Raw genomic sequence first — 14,082 nt, forward strand, 5'->3', positions numbered from 1 at the left:
GAAACCACCATGACCCAGGGGTCCCTAGCACTTGTGTTCCATCACCCTCCAGTTGACTGGGGCTAAGCCTGATTAGACATGACAATTAAATGTGACTCACGATACCATTCCTTCGCACAGAAGAGGCCATCATGGGGGTCATCTCAAAACAGTTCCATTTTGTAGTGACATGTGTTAATAGATGCATTAAGTATCACCACTCCTTACAAGCAGTTAAAGGGCTGCTTTTCTTAATCAATATTTATTTAACAACTGTTTTTGATAGGACAACATGTACATTTCAATTATATATTTTCTTCGGTTGTTTGGGGGGCTATTTGTTTTGTTTTGAGATTTTCCCTCTCTATATATTGATTTCTTCTTTCTCAGAACAGTTGAAATATTATTTGCGCCTTTTCATGCAAGGCTATATCTGCTTGGCAGCACACTTTGGTCAGGGCAATCAGACAATGTGTGTTTAGTTCCTGTCATCTGTTCCCAGGTTCAATAATGTTTGAACTTCTCCAAAGATTGTGTTGAAATACTGAATTTAATGAAGCTTGTCAGAAGACACTGGCATTTCAATTGATTTTTCTAAAAGCTAGGATTATTCTGGAAAATGTCAGCACCAGATGTCAATCCTCAGTGTTTTTTTAAATATTCCCCGTTGAAAACAGTTCTGTGGTTTTAGATGTTTCACTGTTGCTTCCATTATTTATGCAGGATCTGCTGCATTGAATCCCATCAGTTAGAATCCATGGTTTGCCAGCACTAGATCTTGTTTCTCTTTGGGCCAGTCCTCCAGCATTAAGCTGGCATTTTGATATCAATTCAAAACTGTTGTTAACATCAGTTTCAACTCATGTACTCTGTCACATTGTGCTGGAGTGCATGTATAGAACAGGACCAGCTGTGGCACAGTGCATCATAATCTGGCACTTTAATCATTGTTTGGAAATAACAATGGCTTTGGAACATAAACATTTAGTTCTGTATTTTGGGGTGCAATGTATTTGGTCTTCTAGTGTAATTTAGTATACACTCTGGGGTGGTGGGGTAGCCTAGTGGTTAAAGCATTCGCTCCTCATGCCGAAGATCCGGGTTCAATTTCCCATATGGATGGGTACAATGTTTGAAGTCCATTTCTGGTGTCCCCTGCCGTGATATTGCTGGAATATTGCTCAAAGCGGCGTAAAACTAGACTCACTCACTCACTCACTCACTCACTCACTCACTCACTAGTATATACACTATATATCACAGTGTGGAACAATGGGATGTTCAGAACAGAAGGAGAGGTATGGGAGTGAGTTTAGTTTTACGCCACACTCATCAATATTCCAGCTGTATGGCGATGGTCTGTAAATAATCGAGTTTGGACCATAAATTCAGTGATCAACAGCATGAGCATCGATCTTGACAATTGGGATACAATGACATGTGTCAACCAAGTCAGCAACCCTGACCATCCTGATCCCATTAGTCGCCTCATACGACAAGCATTGGTTACTGAAGATCAGTTCTACCTGGATCTTCACGGGTCGAGAGATATGGGTAGTCAAGTGGGCCGTGTGTTGGCTCACATTGAAGACCTGGGCTTAAATCCCTATATGTGTGTAAAACCTATTCTTCTTCTCCATACGGCTTGAATGACAGTAAGATGGAGTAAAGCGCTCTCAGAAAGAATATTCTGCTTCTTTTCAAAGGCTTAAAATTTTAAAAGAGTTTGCCAGATAATGACCCCAAATCCTAACTTCAAATAAAATAATAAATCATAATGTGAACCAACTACTAAGGAAGTACTTTCCGACAAGCGAAACATTCCTACCTATGTATTATGGTTTGGGAGGTGAGAGAAGCTCCTCAAGCACTGAGTCAGCTCCTCTTTGGGGGACTTCTTACGTTTCCTGCCTCTCGAAATTAATCAGGTCTTTCTTACATTTAGTTCACTGTTATGAAACATCTGTATGAGGTCTTTAAAGTTTAAATTGAATGTTTATGATTCTAAGTGTTTTGAACCCAACTTCCTGTTCGCTAATAACGCAGACGAGAAACAAATGCCACTACTTTGAGGTAATTGGTGTTGTTTCAAGTAACCAATACATTCTGATGTAGAAAGAAAAGAAAAAAACACATTAAAGTTATTTCACTTTTACATTCTTTGATGATTTTTTCATGCAGAGGTTATTGCCATATTTGGGATGATGGGGTAGTCAAGTGGTCAAGGCGTTCGCTCATCACGTTGAAGACCGGGGTTTGCTTTCCCACATAGGCACAATATGTGAAGCCCATTTCTGGTGTCCCCCACTGTGATATTGTTGGAATATTGCTAAAAGCGGCATAAAACCCAGCTGACTCATTATTATCATATTTTTGTTGTTCGTAATGATGATATTCCTTCCTTCTTAAGCATTAATTTGATATTCTGACGTAAGGGACAATGGTGGGCAAATTGGAAAATTGTGTATTTGATTCATGCAAATACAGAATCTCTGTTAAGTCATTGCCATTAATCCTGTATTTGAGCTGGATTTAAACTACAAAAATATCCAGATTTTCAACAGACATTCTTTTAAGAACCATCTGTCCATAATCAGTTGTGCAAGTAATAGTATCTTGTATTGTGTGTATCCTGTTTGTAGGGTAGCCTTGTGATCATGCAGAAGATCTAGGTTCGATTTTCCCACATGGGTACTATGTGTGAAGCCTGTTTCTGGTGTCCCCAGGTGTGAATTTGCTGGAATATTGCTAAAAGTGGTGTAGAACTATATGGACTTGCCCACTTAGCTAATGTTGCATTCTGTGCAGTAATGTCAAACCAAATCACATCAGCAAATCTGGGAAATCTGATTAAAAGTTACAATGACCTGAACTGACTCATCTTCTATTCCTATTTGGAAATTTTTGCTGAAATTCCCTTCTGGCTTCTGAGACCATTTTTAGACCGTCTGCCTCCTCCTGGGGGGCCATGGAGATGAGAATGACAAAATATCCCCAACATGGTTTTGGAGCTAGTTTAACTTTAATTGGAATTTCTAATAGTTTTCCATTTGTTTCTTTCAATAGGTTTCTTATGAATGTTCCAATTAATATTATTAATGTATGTTCTAAGTAATGTTTTTCATGGACAGTTTTCACCTTACCAGATTTAATGTGTGTTTCATTGCTGTTATCTAAAAGTGTGTGTTCTAAATGCTCTTAAACACCAGAATATTTGTGGATTAAAAGTAACGTGAATATCTTGTTTCTGCTTCTGATATTATTGAAACAACTTGGTGATGTGAACCAGGAATAGTCTCTGAACAACAATGCAGTATATGAAACATTACCTCCGCAAAACAAAGTAAAATCAATTACATTTCTACAATCTCCACTGTTATTGATTACCTTAATTGAATGACACATGAACTTAGCAATGTTAATTAACACTGGTGTGTGTTTTTGCTGAAGTAATCATTGTTATGGTGTCTGTGTGGCATTGTAAGCTATCATTATTTCAATCAAAGAAATTAAAATTTCAATTTGCGGTTCTGTTTACAGCAGAAAAGCTGGAACATGTAACATTTTAGATGCTCCTTGGTCAGTGTAAAATCACGGTTGCCACATTTTATGGTATATTTTTTAAACAATTTCTCCTGAATTTTGTTTGAGTGGGTGGTACATAGTTTTCAATAACATCTGAAGTATTATTTTTAACAAAATATTTCCATTTCTTTAGACATGTCTGGTCCAGACTTGATTATTTACATACCGCTGCCATATAGCTGGAATATTGCTGAGTGCGGCGTAAAACTAAACTCACTCACTCACACTCACTTTAGACATGTAATTAATTGGTTTCACTGGTTGCGCGTGCACGCACGTACGCACGTACGCACACACACACACACTACTTTCTTTATACAGAGAAATGATTAAAGGTGTTTTCTTCAGAAATAAACAGTACGTGCATGGACCATTTTAAAGATTACTTACCAGTGCCAATACTTATCCTATTTCAAGTAAATACCAACAATAAAATTGAATCAGCAGATGATGGCTTGGCCTGTAGTCCAGAAGATTACTTCTAGGATTAATTTCTTCTTATGCTACACCTAACACTGACCTTAACGATTTAGATAGGAACCTGATAGGGCAGATTAATAATGAGCCGGCAGTTTATCTTGATGCAGCTGGAGTTCGGCCAGGCCAGGCATCTGTAACTACACTCCTGACCTGGAAGAGTTTCACAACTGGCCTGTCTTCACATACCTTAGACTAACGCTTAGTCTCTGAATATATATAATTTTGATTGCAACAAATAAACCCATTGAAACTGGAAAGGAGCAGCAGGGAGACCAAAGATTCAAAACCTCAGGAAATCCAGACTTGCTTCAATTATGGCTTTAGCACTGCAGTGAGGGCTAGGCTTTAGGGAAAATAACATGGTTCAGGGACTGTGAGACAGACTACACATACCTGTTTGGCACGGTAATTATGTATTCATAAACTCTTGCAGTATTGCTTGAAGATGTTTTTGGGTTTGGGCAGTTATGCTGTTTTATCTGTTTCGTTCAGATGGTAATGAACATGAGGTTCACGTAGACTAATGCTTAGTCTTTGAATGTATCTAATTCTGATTGTGTAAGGGCGGTGGGGTAGCTCAGTGGTTAAAGCGTTTGCTCGTCATGCCGAAGGCCCGGGTTCGATTCCCCACATGGGTACAATGTGTGAAGCCCATTTCTGGTGTCCCCCGCCATGAGATTGCTGGAATATTGCTAAAAGCGGCGTAAAATCGTACTCAGTCAGTCAGTTGATCATATCAACCCATTTAAATTGAAAAGGAGCCCTAGTCAAATGGGAAATTCAGAGGGAATCTTGACTTAGGGCATTGCAGGGAGGGCTAGGCAGTAGAGGAAATAATGTGGTTCAGGGACTGTGAGACAGACTAAAGGTTAACTGTCCTTATAGCTACAGCAAGGAGCTACCAATGCTGGAAACTACAGATTGTTGCTCATAATAGTTGAAGTGGCAGATGGGCTTAATTGCCCAGAGCACAACAAGGGCAAGTTGTGCCTCAAGCCAAGCCAGCACCTTGTGATTGTTTTGGCCAAATCTCAGATTTCCTTGATTTTTGATAGGACAGCACCATTTCCATGTGCATAATTAAGGGTAATTATGTATTCATAAACTCTTGCAGCATTGAGTGAAGATGTTTATGGTTTTGGGAAGTCCTACTGTTTTATCTGTATCGTTCAGTGGGTAATGAACATAAGTACTCACTATAATACCAGGGAGGTACCAGTTTACGAACCTCCCTGTGATAATCAAAGCAGTAGGTGGGCCCAATTCCACTCTGCACCCAAACTATGCTTGCACCATGTGATTTAGACTAACATCTAGTCTCTGAAATGAACACATTTTACAGAAAAAACAGTTCCTAAATTATAATAATGATATCTAATGAAAAGGAACGCAGAGATATTCTTCATTTTCAGAAACTGCAGTAAACTAGCCTGCTACATATTGTAGGCTCACATGGGCTTTCTTGGATAAATTTGTGTCAGGGTCTGTGTGACAGACTACATGTGATTGCAAGTCCAAATCTCAGATTCATTTGATTTTGATTCTGCCAGCAGCATTTCCATGCTCAATGTCTTTGCCAGTCTGGTGAAGTCTTTCCCCACACATTAGATTGTCATGAAACAGCTAACATTCTGTTGAAAATGGTATCCAACTTATAAAATAACTCAGTTAAAATACAGGGGCAGTGGGACAGCTGTCAACGCGTGGTTATGTGTGTCGACTGGGGAATTAGCTCATAATTAAGATGAAGTGTGCGTTGATGAAGACGAAGGCATAGTTGAGTTCAAACGTCTTTAGTACATGACAAACAAATACACAAGACATGAGCGAGGTGAGCGGAGTACCTGCTCAACCCAAGGGCGTTTCCTACGAGCGGCATTATCCTGCTCGTGGTCGTCCCAACAGACAGTCCAAATACCGAACTCGTACTCCTTCACTGTCTAGATGTGAGCATACTAAGAATATGTACAGTTTTTGACAACAATGGACAGGCGACAACTCATCAATGGACAGACAGAAAAACAATAGCACTTCCTTGACCAGTTGATGTGATGGCAGACTAGGCCAAGGGGGGATTACCAATGAAGGTTATAAATGTCTTATACACTAATTAATGGGCTGATAAGTCAATTTACAATGCGGTAGTGATAAGGATGTACAGTAGTGATTAAAAATACAGGTTAGCGTCCTATATATTTTACAATAAAGTCTCACATGTCTTGAGTACATAGTTTTGGACTTTTTAAATATTTGGACGATGGCTGTCCTGAATTAGTCCCTATAACACAACCTTGAGTGGCTAGCTCATCATTTGAACATTACCACGTGGTTCTAGCGGTTGCATAGGTACAATGTGAAGACTATTTCTGTTTGCCCAGATATTATATTGCTTGAATGTTGCTCCTGCAGTCTGTACATGTATATGTTCAGGGAAATACAGAATGTATTGTTCATGATCAAAGCGAAAACCTTACGAGATAGTATCCATTCCAGTTTCACATCATGATGATCTTTTGCACATCGGAAATTGTTGGGTCTAAGAGAGTGAGTGAGTTTAGTTTTACGCCGCTTTTAGCAATATTCCAGCAATATCTCGGCGGGGGACACCAGAAATGAGCTTCACACATAGTACCCATGTGGAGAATCGAACTTGGATTTTCAGCGTGACGAACAAACGCTTTAACCACCAGGCTACCCCACCACCCCGGGTCTAAGAGAACTAGAGATAGCAGCGCTTCAGTCTGCCAAATGCCAGCCTTCAACTGTATAAACACTTTGCTGTTGCTTGTGTAATATTAGCTTCGAGGTTGAAGCCCCTAATGCACTCGATCTACCATAATTATTCTTTGATTACAGAATAGAAAATGGAAGTATTATTAGAGCTGTTTCTAAGATCAGGAATGAGTATGTGGAGTTAGTAATACAGATGATGAAGATTGTATTACTGTGCAGTAAGGCATAAAGGAAATATCTGTACATATGATCAAAACATTTAAGATGTTTTTGCTGAAAGATGATACTCACAGTGGTGTAAGATTATTGATTAAATTTAATCATTGTAGTATTTGTTTAAATTTTACAAAATAAGTCTGTAATTTAAGATATTATTTATTGATGCACCGTACATCAAGTCATATTGTCTCTGTGTTATTTTTCATCACTGATTACTTGACATTTCAAAATGGAATTGTGATGGTAAACTCTCATGTAGATTGGATGCTGGTTAGGTAATAATGTTTCATCAAAAGATGATTGGATAAAATAAATGTTTTTCAAATGTAGATGAAAGAGTTATGGAAGTGAATATCAGTTACGCTGGGGGTGGAGTCAGTATAGTTGATTTTGAGGACAGATCATCAAGATATTATTTCTGAGTAATACGGTATTCAGATAATAGTAGGGATAGAATTGTTTCGTAGGGTGCCATGGCTCGCAAATTAAGCACTATTTTGATCCCTGAGTTGCTTTTCATGTTGTCAAGACAGTTGATGTACATTGAAAGTCTTCAGCAAGCCATGTTTGTCGTAAGAGTTGACTAACAGGATTGGGTAGTCAGGCTCACTGACTTGGTTGACACATGTCATCGTATCCCAGTTGTGTAGGTCTATGCTCATGCTGCTGATAACTGGATTGTCTGGTCCAGACTCGATTATTTGCAGACCCCCACCATATAGAATCTAGCTGGAATATTGCTGAGTGTGGCGTATTCTATACTCACTCACATTGAAGGAAACACATACAGGAACACACTACAGTACTTGAGTTCTCCTATTTTCCAGGTTGTACTGCACTGTGGGTGAAAATGTTAGTAGTGATGTTCCGTTACTTGTGTCTCTCTGTATACATATTTGCCTAAAGATGATATGCCCAATGAGCTGAGTCTTTGTATATGGAGAGTGTTCCTTCCTCTACAGCTTGTATACCTTGTATAAGTGTTCTTCAGTCACCATCAGCATTGCACACCTAACCTTGATAAGCTATGTGCTGGATGTCTATCACCAGAACAATAGACATGACCGGGCTTTGTCAGGGTGCCAGAAGCATCATTCAGCCTGGAACGCCATGACAGGCTTCTGCTTTGGTGGAGTTAATTTTTATTGTATATGAGGGATCTTATCACTGACATCCCCCTCGGGAGCCTGTTTTTCACATCAGTGAAATCAGTTGGTGGCAGTTTACTAGATTCTCTTTGATGGAGAGACACTGTATGTTTATAGATTGTTATCACTTTGTTCCCTTGACCAGGATATTATTAGATCTGTAGCAGTGTGTTGGAACATGTGGAATCTTTGTTAATAATAATGTTTTCTGAGTTTTTGTCTGTGGAATTATTAGAAGAATTACTTCTTGACAAATTTGGGTTTTAAAACAAGGTAAACGAAGACTATACTTCTTTGTTGTACCCAGGATGAGAGTCAAACCTCCTGTGTGAGACATTCCTATTCTTCATCCACTTGGCTACCCTAGTGTTCCCTGCTTGAAGCAACATCTGTTGATGGACCTAGTACAAGCTCATGGTGTCCTATGTTTTACAAGTCAAGGCAGCTCTGGATTAAGATTGGTCTTCAGCAACCCATGCTTGTTGTAAGAAGTGACTAACAAGTCAAGGCCAATGGCTATCCCATTGCTCCAGTCTTCAGTTATGTATGAATATGAGCTGGGTTTTTTCTTTAGTTTGTTTATGCTGCATGATCCAGCCCCCTGGATGCTAGCTGAAGTATTGCTCAGCTGCATTCCAGTCACTAACTCATTTCACTTCACTCTTGTCTTAATTTTGAAGCAAATGAATTCCATGAAAATGCATTGAAGGCAAAAAGTTTTGAAAAAACAATCTTTATTGAGTGTTCAACATGAAGTTCTTCCAAACCTGTTCAAGGTCATTCTCGAATTGACAGGAAGTGCCTGACGCTAAGTTAAATCAATAAGTCAGATGATGGTTTCAGGAGTTGATGATACCCTAGAAAAGTTTTACAGCATCAAGAGGGACCTCCATTGATCGTTGTGGTTGAGAATTGGAAATGTCAGTGGTGATGCCTACTGAATCCAGTAACAGTATGCATACTTCATGTGTGAACAGACAAGAGTTATTTAGTTCTGTTTTCATTGGCAAAGTCCTCTGAAATGTTGAACTGACGGTTAGTGTTTTTAGTGCTTCTGTAAATACAGGGACAGACTTATCAATATGGAGTAAGGATTTGATGGCCCTAATATTTGTTGAATAAAACGTTCTAGCGGTGGGATAAGGTTCTAACATGTTGAAAACAGTTGTAACGGAACAGATGGGTTAAGTTATTAGCAACTGCAAGCCTACCCCAGCTTTCTGTGATCCCAATTTAAAAGTTGGCAGTCATTTTGAAACTTCTTAGGATATTGGCACGGAAACTGTCGTTAACAACCAGTGAGAAGTTCTTTGTAGGTAAACTGTTATTCCGTCTGTGTTCAAGTGATGAAATCAAAGATCATCTCCAAGTTTACATGAAACCACTGCTGAATGATTGCCTGTATCAGACACTGTTAGGAGTGATGGGGTAGCTTAGTTAAGGCGTGTCACAACAAAGTCCTAAGTTTGATTCCCAGGGTACAATTTGTGGTGTTCTTTGTTGGTATGCTGTTATTCAGTCTGTGTTCAGGTGATGAAATAAAAAATCATCTCCAAGTTTACATGAAACCAGTGCCGACTGAAAGCCTGAGTCATGGGGTAGCCTAGTGATGAAAGCATGTCACCACAAAGACCTAGGTTTGATTTACAATGTGTAAAAACCATTTCCAGTGTCCCTCGCCGTGAATTTGCTGGAATATTATTCTAAAAGCGGCGTAAAACCAAACTCACTCACTACAATATGTAAAACCCATTTGTGGTGTTCCTTCCTTGATTTACCTGGAATATTTTGTTAATGATGGTGTAGGATCCACCTTTTTTGACAAGAATGACTTGAAGGTTGTGGTGTAACGATATGGTAACACAGTATTCATTGTGTCATGAGCCTCACGATACATTACATCCATTTAGATCTAATGTATCATGATACATATACATTACAAGTTATATTGTTGTGAAACATGAATAAAAACAGAAATTGTTCAAGAACCATTTTATGCTGATTCTGTAGTATTTCCTAGTACAGAATCATCACAGTGCCTCCAAGCTTATATATTCCTCCCTCCAATATCTCACCTTTGAAAGTTAAAAACATGATTCAAGGTTGTGATTCAAAGGGAGAGAATACAGACTTAGGAAATAAGTGTACTGTATCTGGATATGAATCGTATCTCACCCATATTGCTGGGATACGTATCATATCACAACCTCATATTGTTTATACGTTTTCTTGCAGGTTTCTTGTAGCCAATGGTTGTTGTTATGCTGAAATGTTGTTGACACTCTCAACCTCTTGTCACCTGGCCAGACCTATTATTTGCATGTTAGCACAGCTTGCCTATTGTTCTTAATTGCCAAAAACCATCTTTACAAGCATTCCTTGAAAAGTACTGGCACCAGCTTACCATGAAGATAATAATAAGAATAAGATTATTCAAAGATTTGTCAACTGCTCAAATGAGCAAGCTTTGGGTAACAAAATTTCCTTTTCTAATCTCAACTTCCTGAACATACCATTTTTCCTTGATTATATGACAGGTCATGAATAAATGCCATGTAGGTTTTATGCACAGAAAGCATCATATTGTTTTCTTTGTGATTAAACACAGGGGATAAAGAGTATATAAAACCAACATATGCCCTTCATTTAATCAAGGACTGATATTTTGTAGCTTTTATATGATTAGTTTAATGTAATAATTATATATTGAACAACATACCAAAGTTAATATCTGTACTCAATCTGATACATTTAACATTTGGTAAATGCGCTTTTAGTGCTTAAGATGTTTCATTTTGGATCAGTTGATACATAATAGTCATGATGGAGAGTATTCCTAATACTCTTTCTGATATGTATTCCTTGTAAGTAAAAACCTTGTAGTGTCCCGTGTATTGGATTGTACTTTGTTATGCATGGATTGATGATTCTGTGTCTCAAGCTTGGCAGTCTTAAAAGAGCATTTAAGACATTGCGATGAACCACTAAGTATTTACCGATATATATTCCGGTGTGAAATGTTCATCACTATATGTACGATCAATGTCTGTGTCCTAGATCAGCAAGGCTGTCGAGTGTGAGGCTGGTGCTCAGATACCATCCTTTCCAATATCCAATCACGCTGTCATAATGTCAATATCTACGAAATGTGACGTCTGCTACATTTAGTAAGGTTAACAGATGTCATCCACTTAGATTCTGGGTAAATACAGACAGATTGGACTGACTTAGTCGGAGGAAATGACTGGAATGGAAGTGGGAAACTAGTGTTCTGTTGCAGCAGACTCGGGGAGAGTCCAGAGTGGATCTTCCTCATTTTATAGACATGCTGGTCACATGATCACTGTAGAACCCATAGAAAGGACTTTACTGCAACAGAGGATGGAGGATATATATCAAATATGTTAAAGTATATTGGTGCATCATGAGAGAGTAATATCAAAGTACATTGCAGTGTTTAAAACTCCCAGAATTCCAAGCCAGACAGCGGGCCTGGTAACTTAAAAAAATTACCAGTCCAGATACAAACTTGCCAGTCTGGTTTTCAACAATAAAAAAAACAAAATAAAATAAAGTTTCTGAATACTTTCCTGCATGTATTGTAACGTTAAATCTAAGGTACATGGCCAGGGCCCCGTTTCACAACGCTCTCGTAAGCCTAAGATCTCGTAACTTTTCTCGTAGCATTAGTACCTCATATGTTACAGTATAGGAGTATAATGCTACGAGAAAAGTTACAAGATCTTAGGCTTACGAGAGCTTTGTGAAACGGGGCCCTGGTTTACAAACTAGAAATCTATTGGACTTATGCCTCACAATCAAGATCAGAGAAACATCTAACAGACCACCGGACAGGCTACTTTTGAAATTTGACCGTCTGAGATGAAAATAGACCGTTCCGGACGGTCGGGCAGGTGGGAATTTTAAACGCTGTACATTGTTACATCATGTCAGAGTGACTTTCAAAACGCTTACACTTTAAACACCAGAATCCAATATTTCATAAGTCCAGTAGGCTCAGCTAATAATAATTCAGAATAAAATGTTCTGATATAGTGCCAAGAAACATGTTAAGGAAAGTAGTGTCAGCTTTTGCCAATGTCTGTATTTAACAAAGAGTCTGGCTAAAGACTACAGTGATCAAAATGATATTTTGGGTGAAACCTGTGTTTGGAATCATTTAAGGCTATTACAACTTATTGTAAGTATGTAGTTTAACAGACAGTTCGTGATATTATACAAAATGCAAACAAAACAGAGCAAGTAATTTTAGTGTGTAAAAATAAAACGATTAACAGGAGCATGAACATGATGAAAGTCGATATTGTTCATTTTCATTCCATTGAACATGTCATCGTTTATGCTTGTATTGTCTTGTATCTATGACTGATGCTGATCTTCAGTGCCATATGTCTGTTTGTGATGAGATTCAGTATAAAGTGCTATTAATGTTAGTATTAGCTTCTCTTAGATTTTCAACCCGTGAAGGTCCAGGTTAGAATATTGATTTTCAGTAAACCATGCTTGTGGTAAGAGGCGACTAACGGGATCGGATGGTCAGGCTTACTGACTTGCTTGACACAGGTCATCATATTCCAATTGCATAGATCGATAATCATGATGTCAATCGCTGGATTGTCTGATCTAGACTCGATTATTTACAGACCGCCGCCATATAGCTGGAATAGTGCTGAGTGCGGCGTAAAACTAAACTCACTCACTCTCTTAGATTTTCAACCCGTGAAGATCCGGGTTAGAATTCATCTTCAGTAACCCATGCTTGTCATAACAGGCGACTAACGGGATCGGGTGGTTAGGCTCGCTGACTTGGTTGACACATGTCATCGGTTCCCAATTGTGCAAATCGATGCTCATGCTGTTGATCACTGGATTGTCTGGTCCAGACTTGATTATTTACAGACCACCGCCATATAGCTGGAATATTGCTGACTGTGGTGTAAAACTGAACTCACTCACTCTTAGATTTTCAAATACAGCGTCATGTTTTCAAGACTTGCAGCATTCAAATATTTGAACCGACTTTGAAAAATCCTCAAAATTGTAACTCTAGTATGGTAGACAAATGAATGAATGAATGAATGAATGAATGAATCTGAATTAATCTGAATGAACTGTCAGTATTTTGACTCTGCCAAACAGACTGCATGTTCATGTGAATTGACTGAATTACCAAGTAATGTGAATACTTGTGGGTTATAAGTTCTTTCAAAAGTTTTGGGCCAGGTATCAGAACTATAGCTCCATAGGTACCATTTTGCTCCAAAATGTTTCTGTTTTTTAATGAATGGTCAGAAATCTGAAACAGGCCCAAGATCATTTGCCCCACCCTGTACTCTTATATCAAGTATTGATTTGTCACGGTTCTTGTTATCATGGCCATGATGTTGGTAGTCACGTTATGTTCAGGATGTTACATGCCTGATGATCTTGTATTCAATAAGTGTTGGTCATGTCAGTGATTTATACCTGATACATTCTGCAGGCCAGTGTGTTCGTGCTTCTCACCATAAATCTTCTTTTCTTTGCAGTCGGACATCAAAGGAAGTCAGAATAAGCTCATAGAACAATTGACCAATCAGATCAGTGAATCGCCGGGTCCTCCAACACGGAAATTACTCGCACGCTGTCTGGCAACTTTGTTCAGCGTCGGTGACACGTTTGAACTGTTCAACACCATCAATAAGTGCAATGACGTCATCAGAAACAAGGATGATTCTCCCAGCTACCTGCCAACCAGACTGTAAGTGATAGCTCTGATATATAAATCATGCATCGGACAGTACTCATACCATTTGATGTTCAATCTATCCAAAAGGGGCACAGGTTGCCTGGTAATTGTTTCGACAGAGTTGTGTCCCCTTGGCAGGCCAGAATCCTATGATCCTTGATTTTCTGTGATTATGATTCTGGATTTTTC

At 38.8% G+C, this 14,082-nt stretch overlaps 1 protein-coding gene across 5 annotated transcripts in view; it reads left to right on the forward strand.

Moving 5' to 3' along the window:
- LOC124283712 (HEAT repeat-containing protein 5B-like) overlaps nucleotides 1-14,082 on the forward strand; it is a 133,060-nt gene that overhangs the window by 59,485 nt on the left and 59,493 nt on the right. For all 5 annotated transcript variants that reach the window (XM_046719728.1, XM_046719732.1, XM_046719730.1 and 2 more), the window contains exon 3: nucleotides 13,694-13,905. In XM_046719728.1, coding sequence (XP_046575684.1) covers nucleotides 13,694-13,905 — 212 coding nt within the window. The remainder of the gene's footprint in view (nucleotides 1-13,693; nucleotides 13,906-14,082) is intronic.

The sequence above is a fragment of the Haliotis rubra genome, unplaced genomic scaffold (genome assembly GCF_003918875.1).
Source record: "Haliotis rubra isolate DU_JTF1 unplaced genomic scaffold, ASM391887v1 Scf32, whole genome shotgun sequence".
Taxonomy (NCBI): Eukaryota; Metazoa; Mollusca; class Gastropoda; order Lepetellida; family Haliotidae; genus Haliotis; species Haliotis rubra.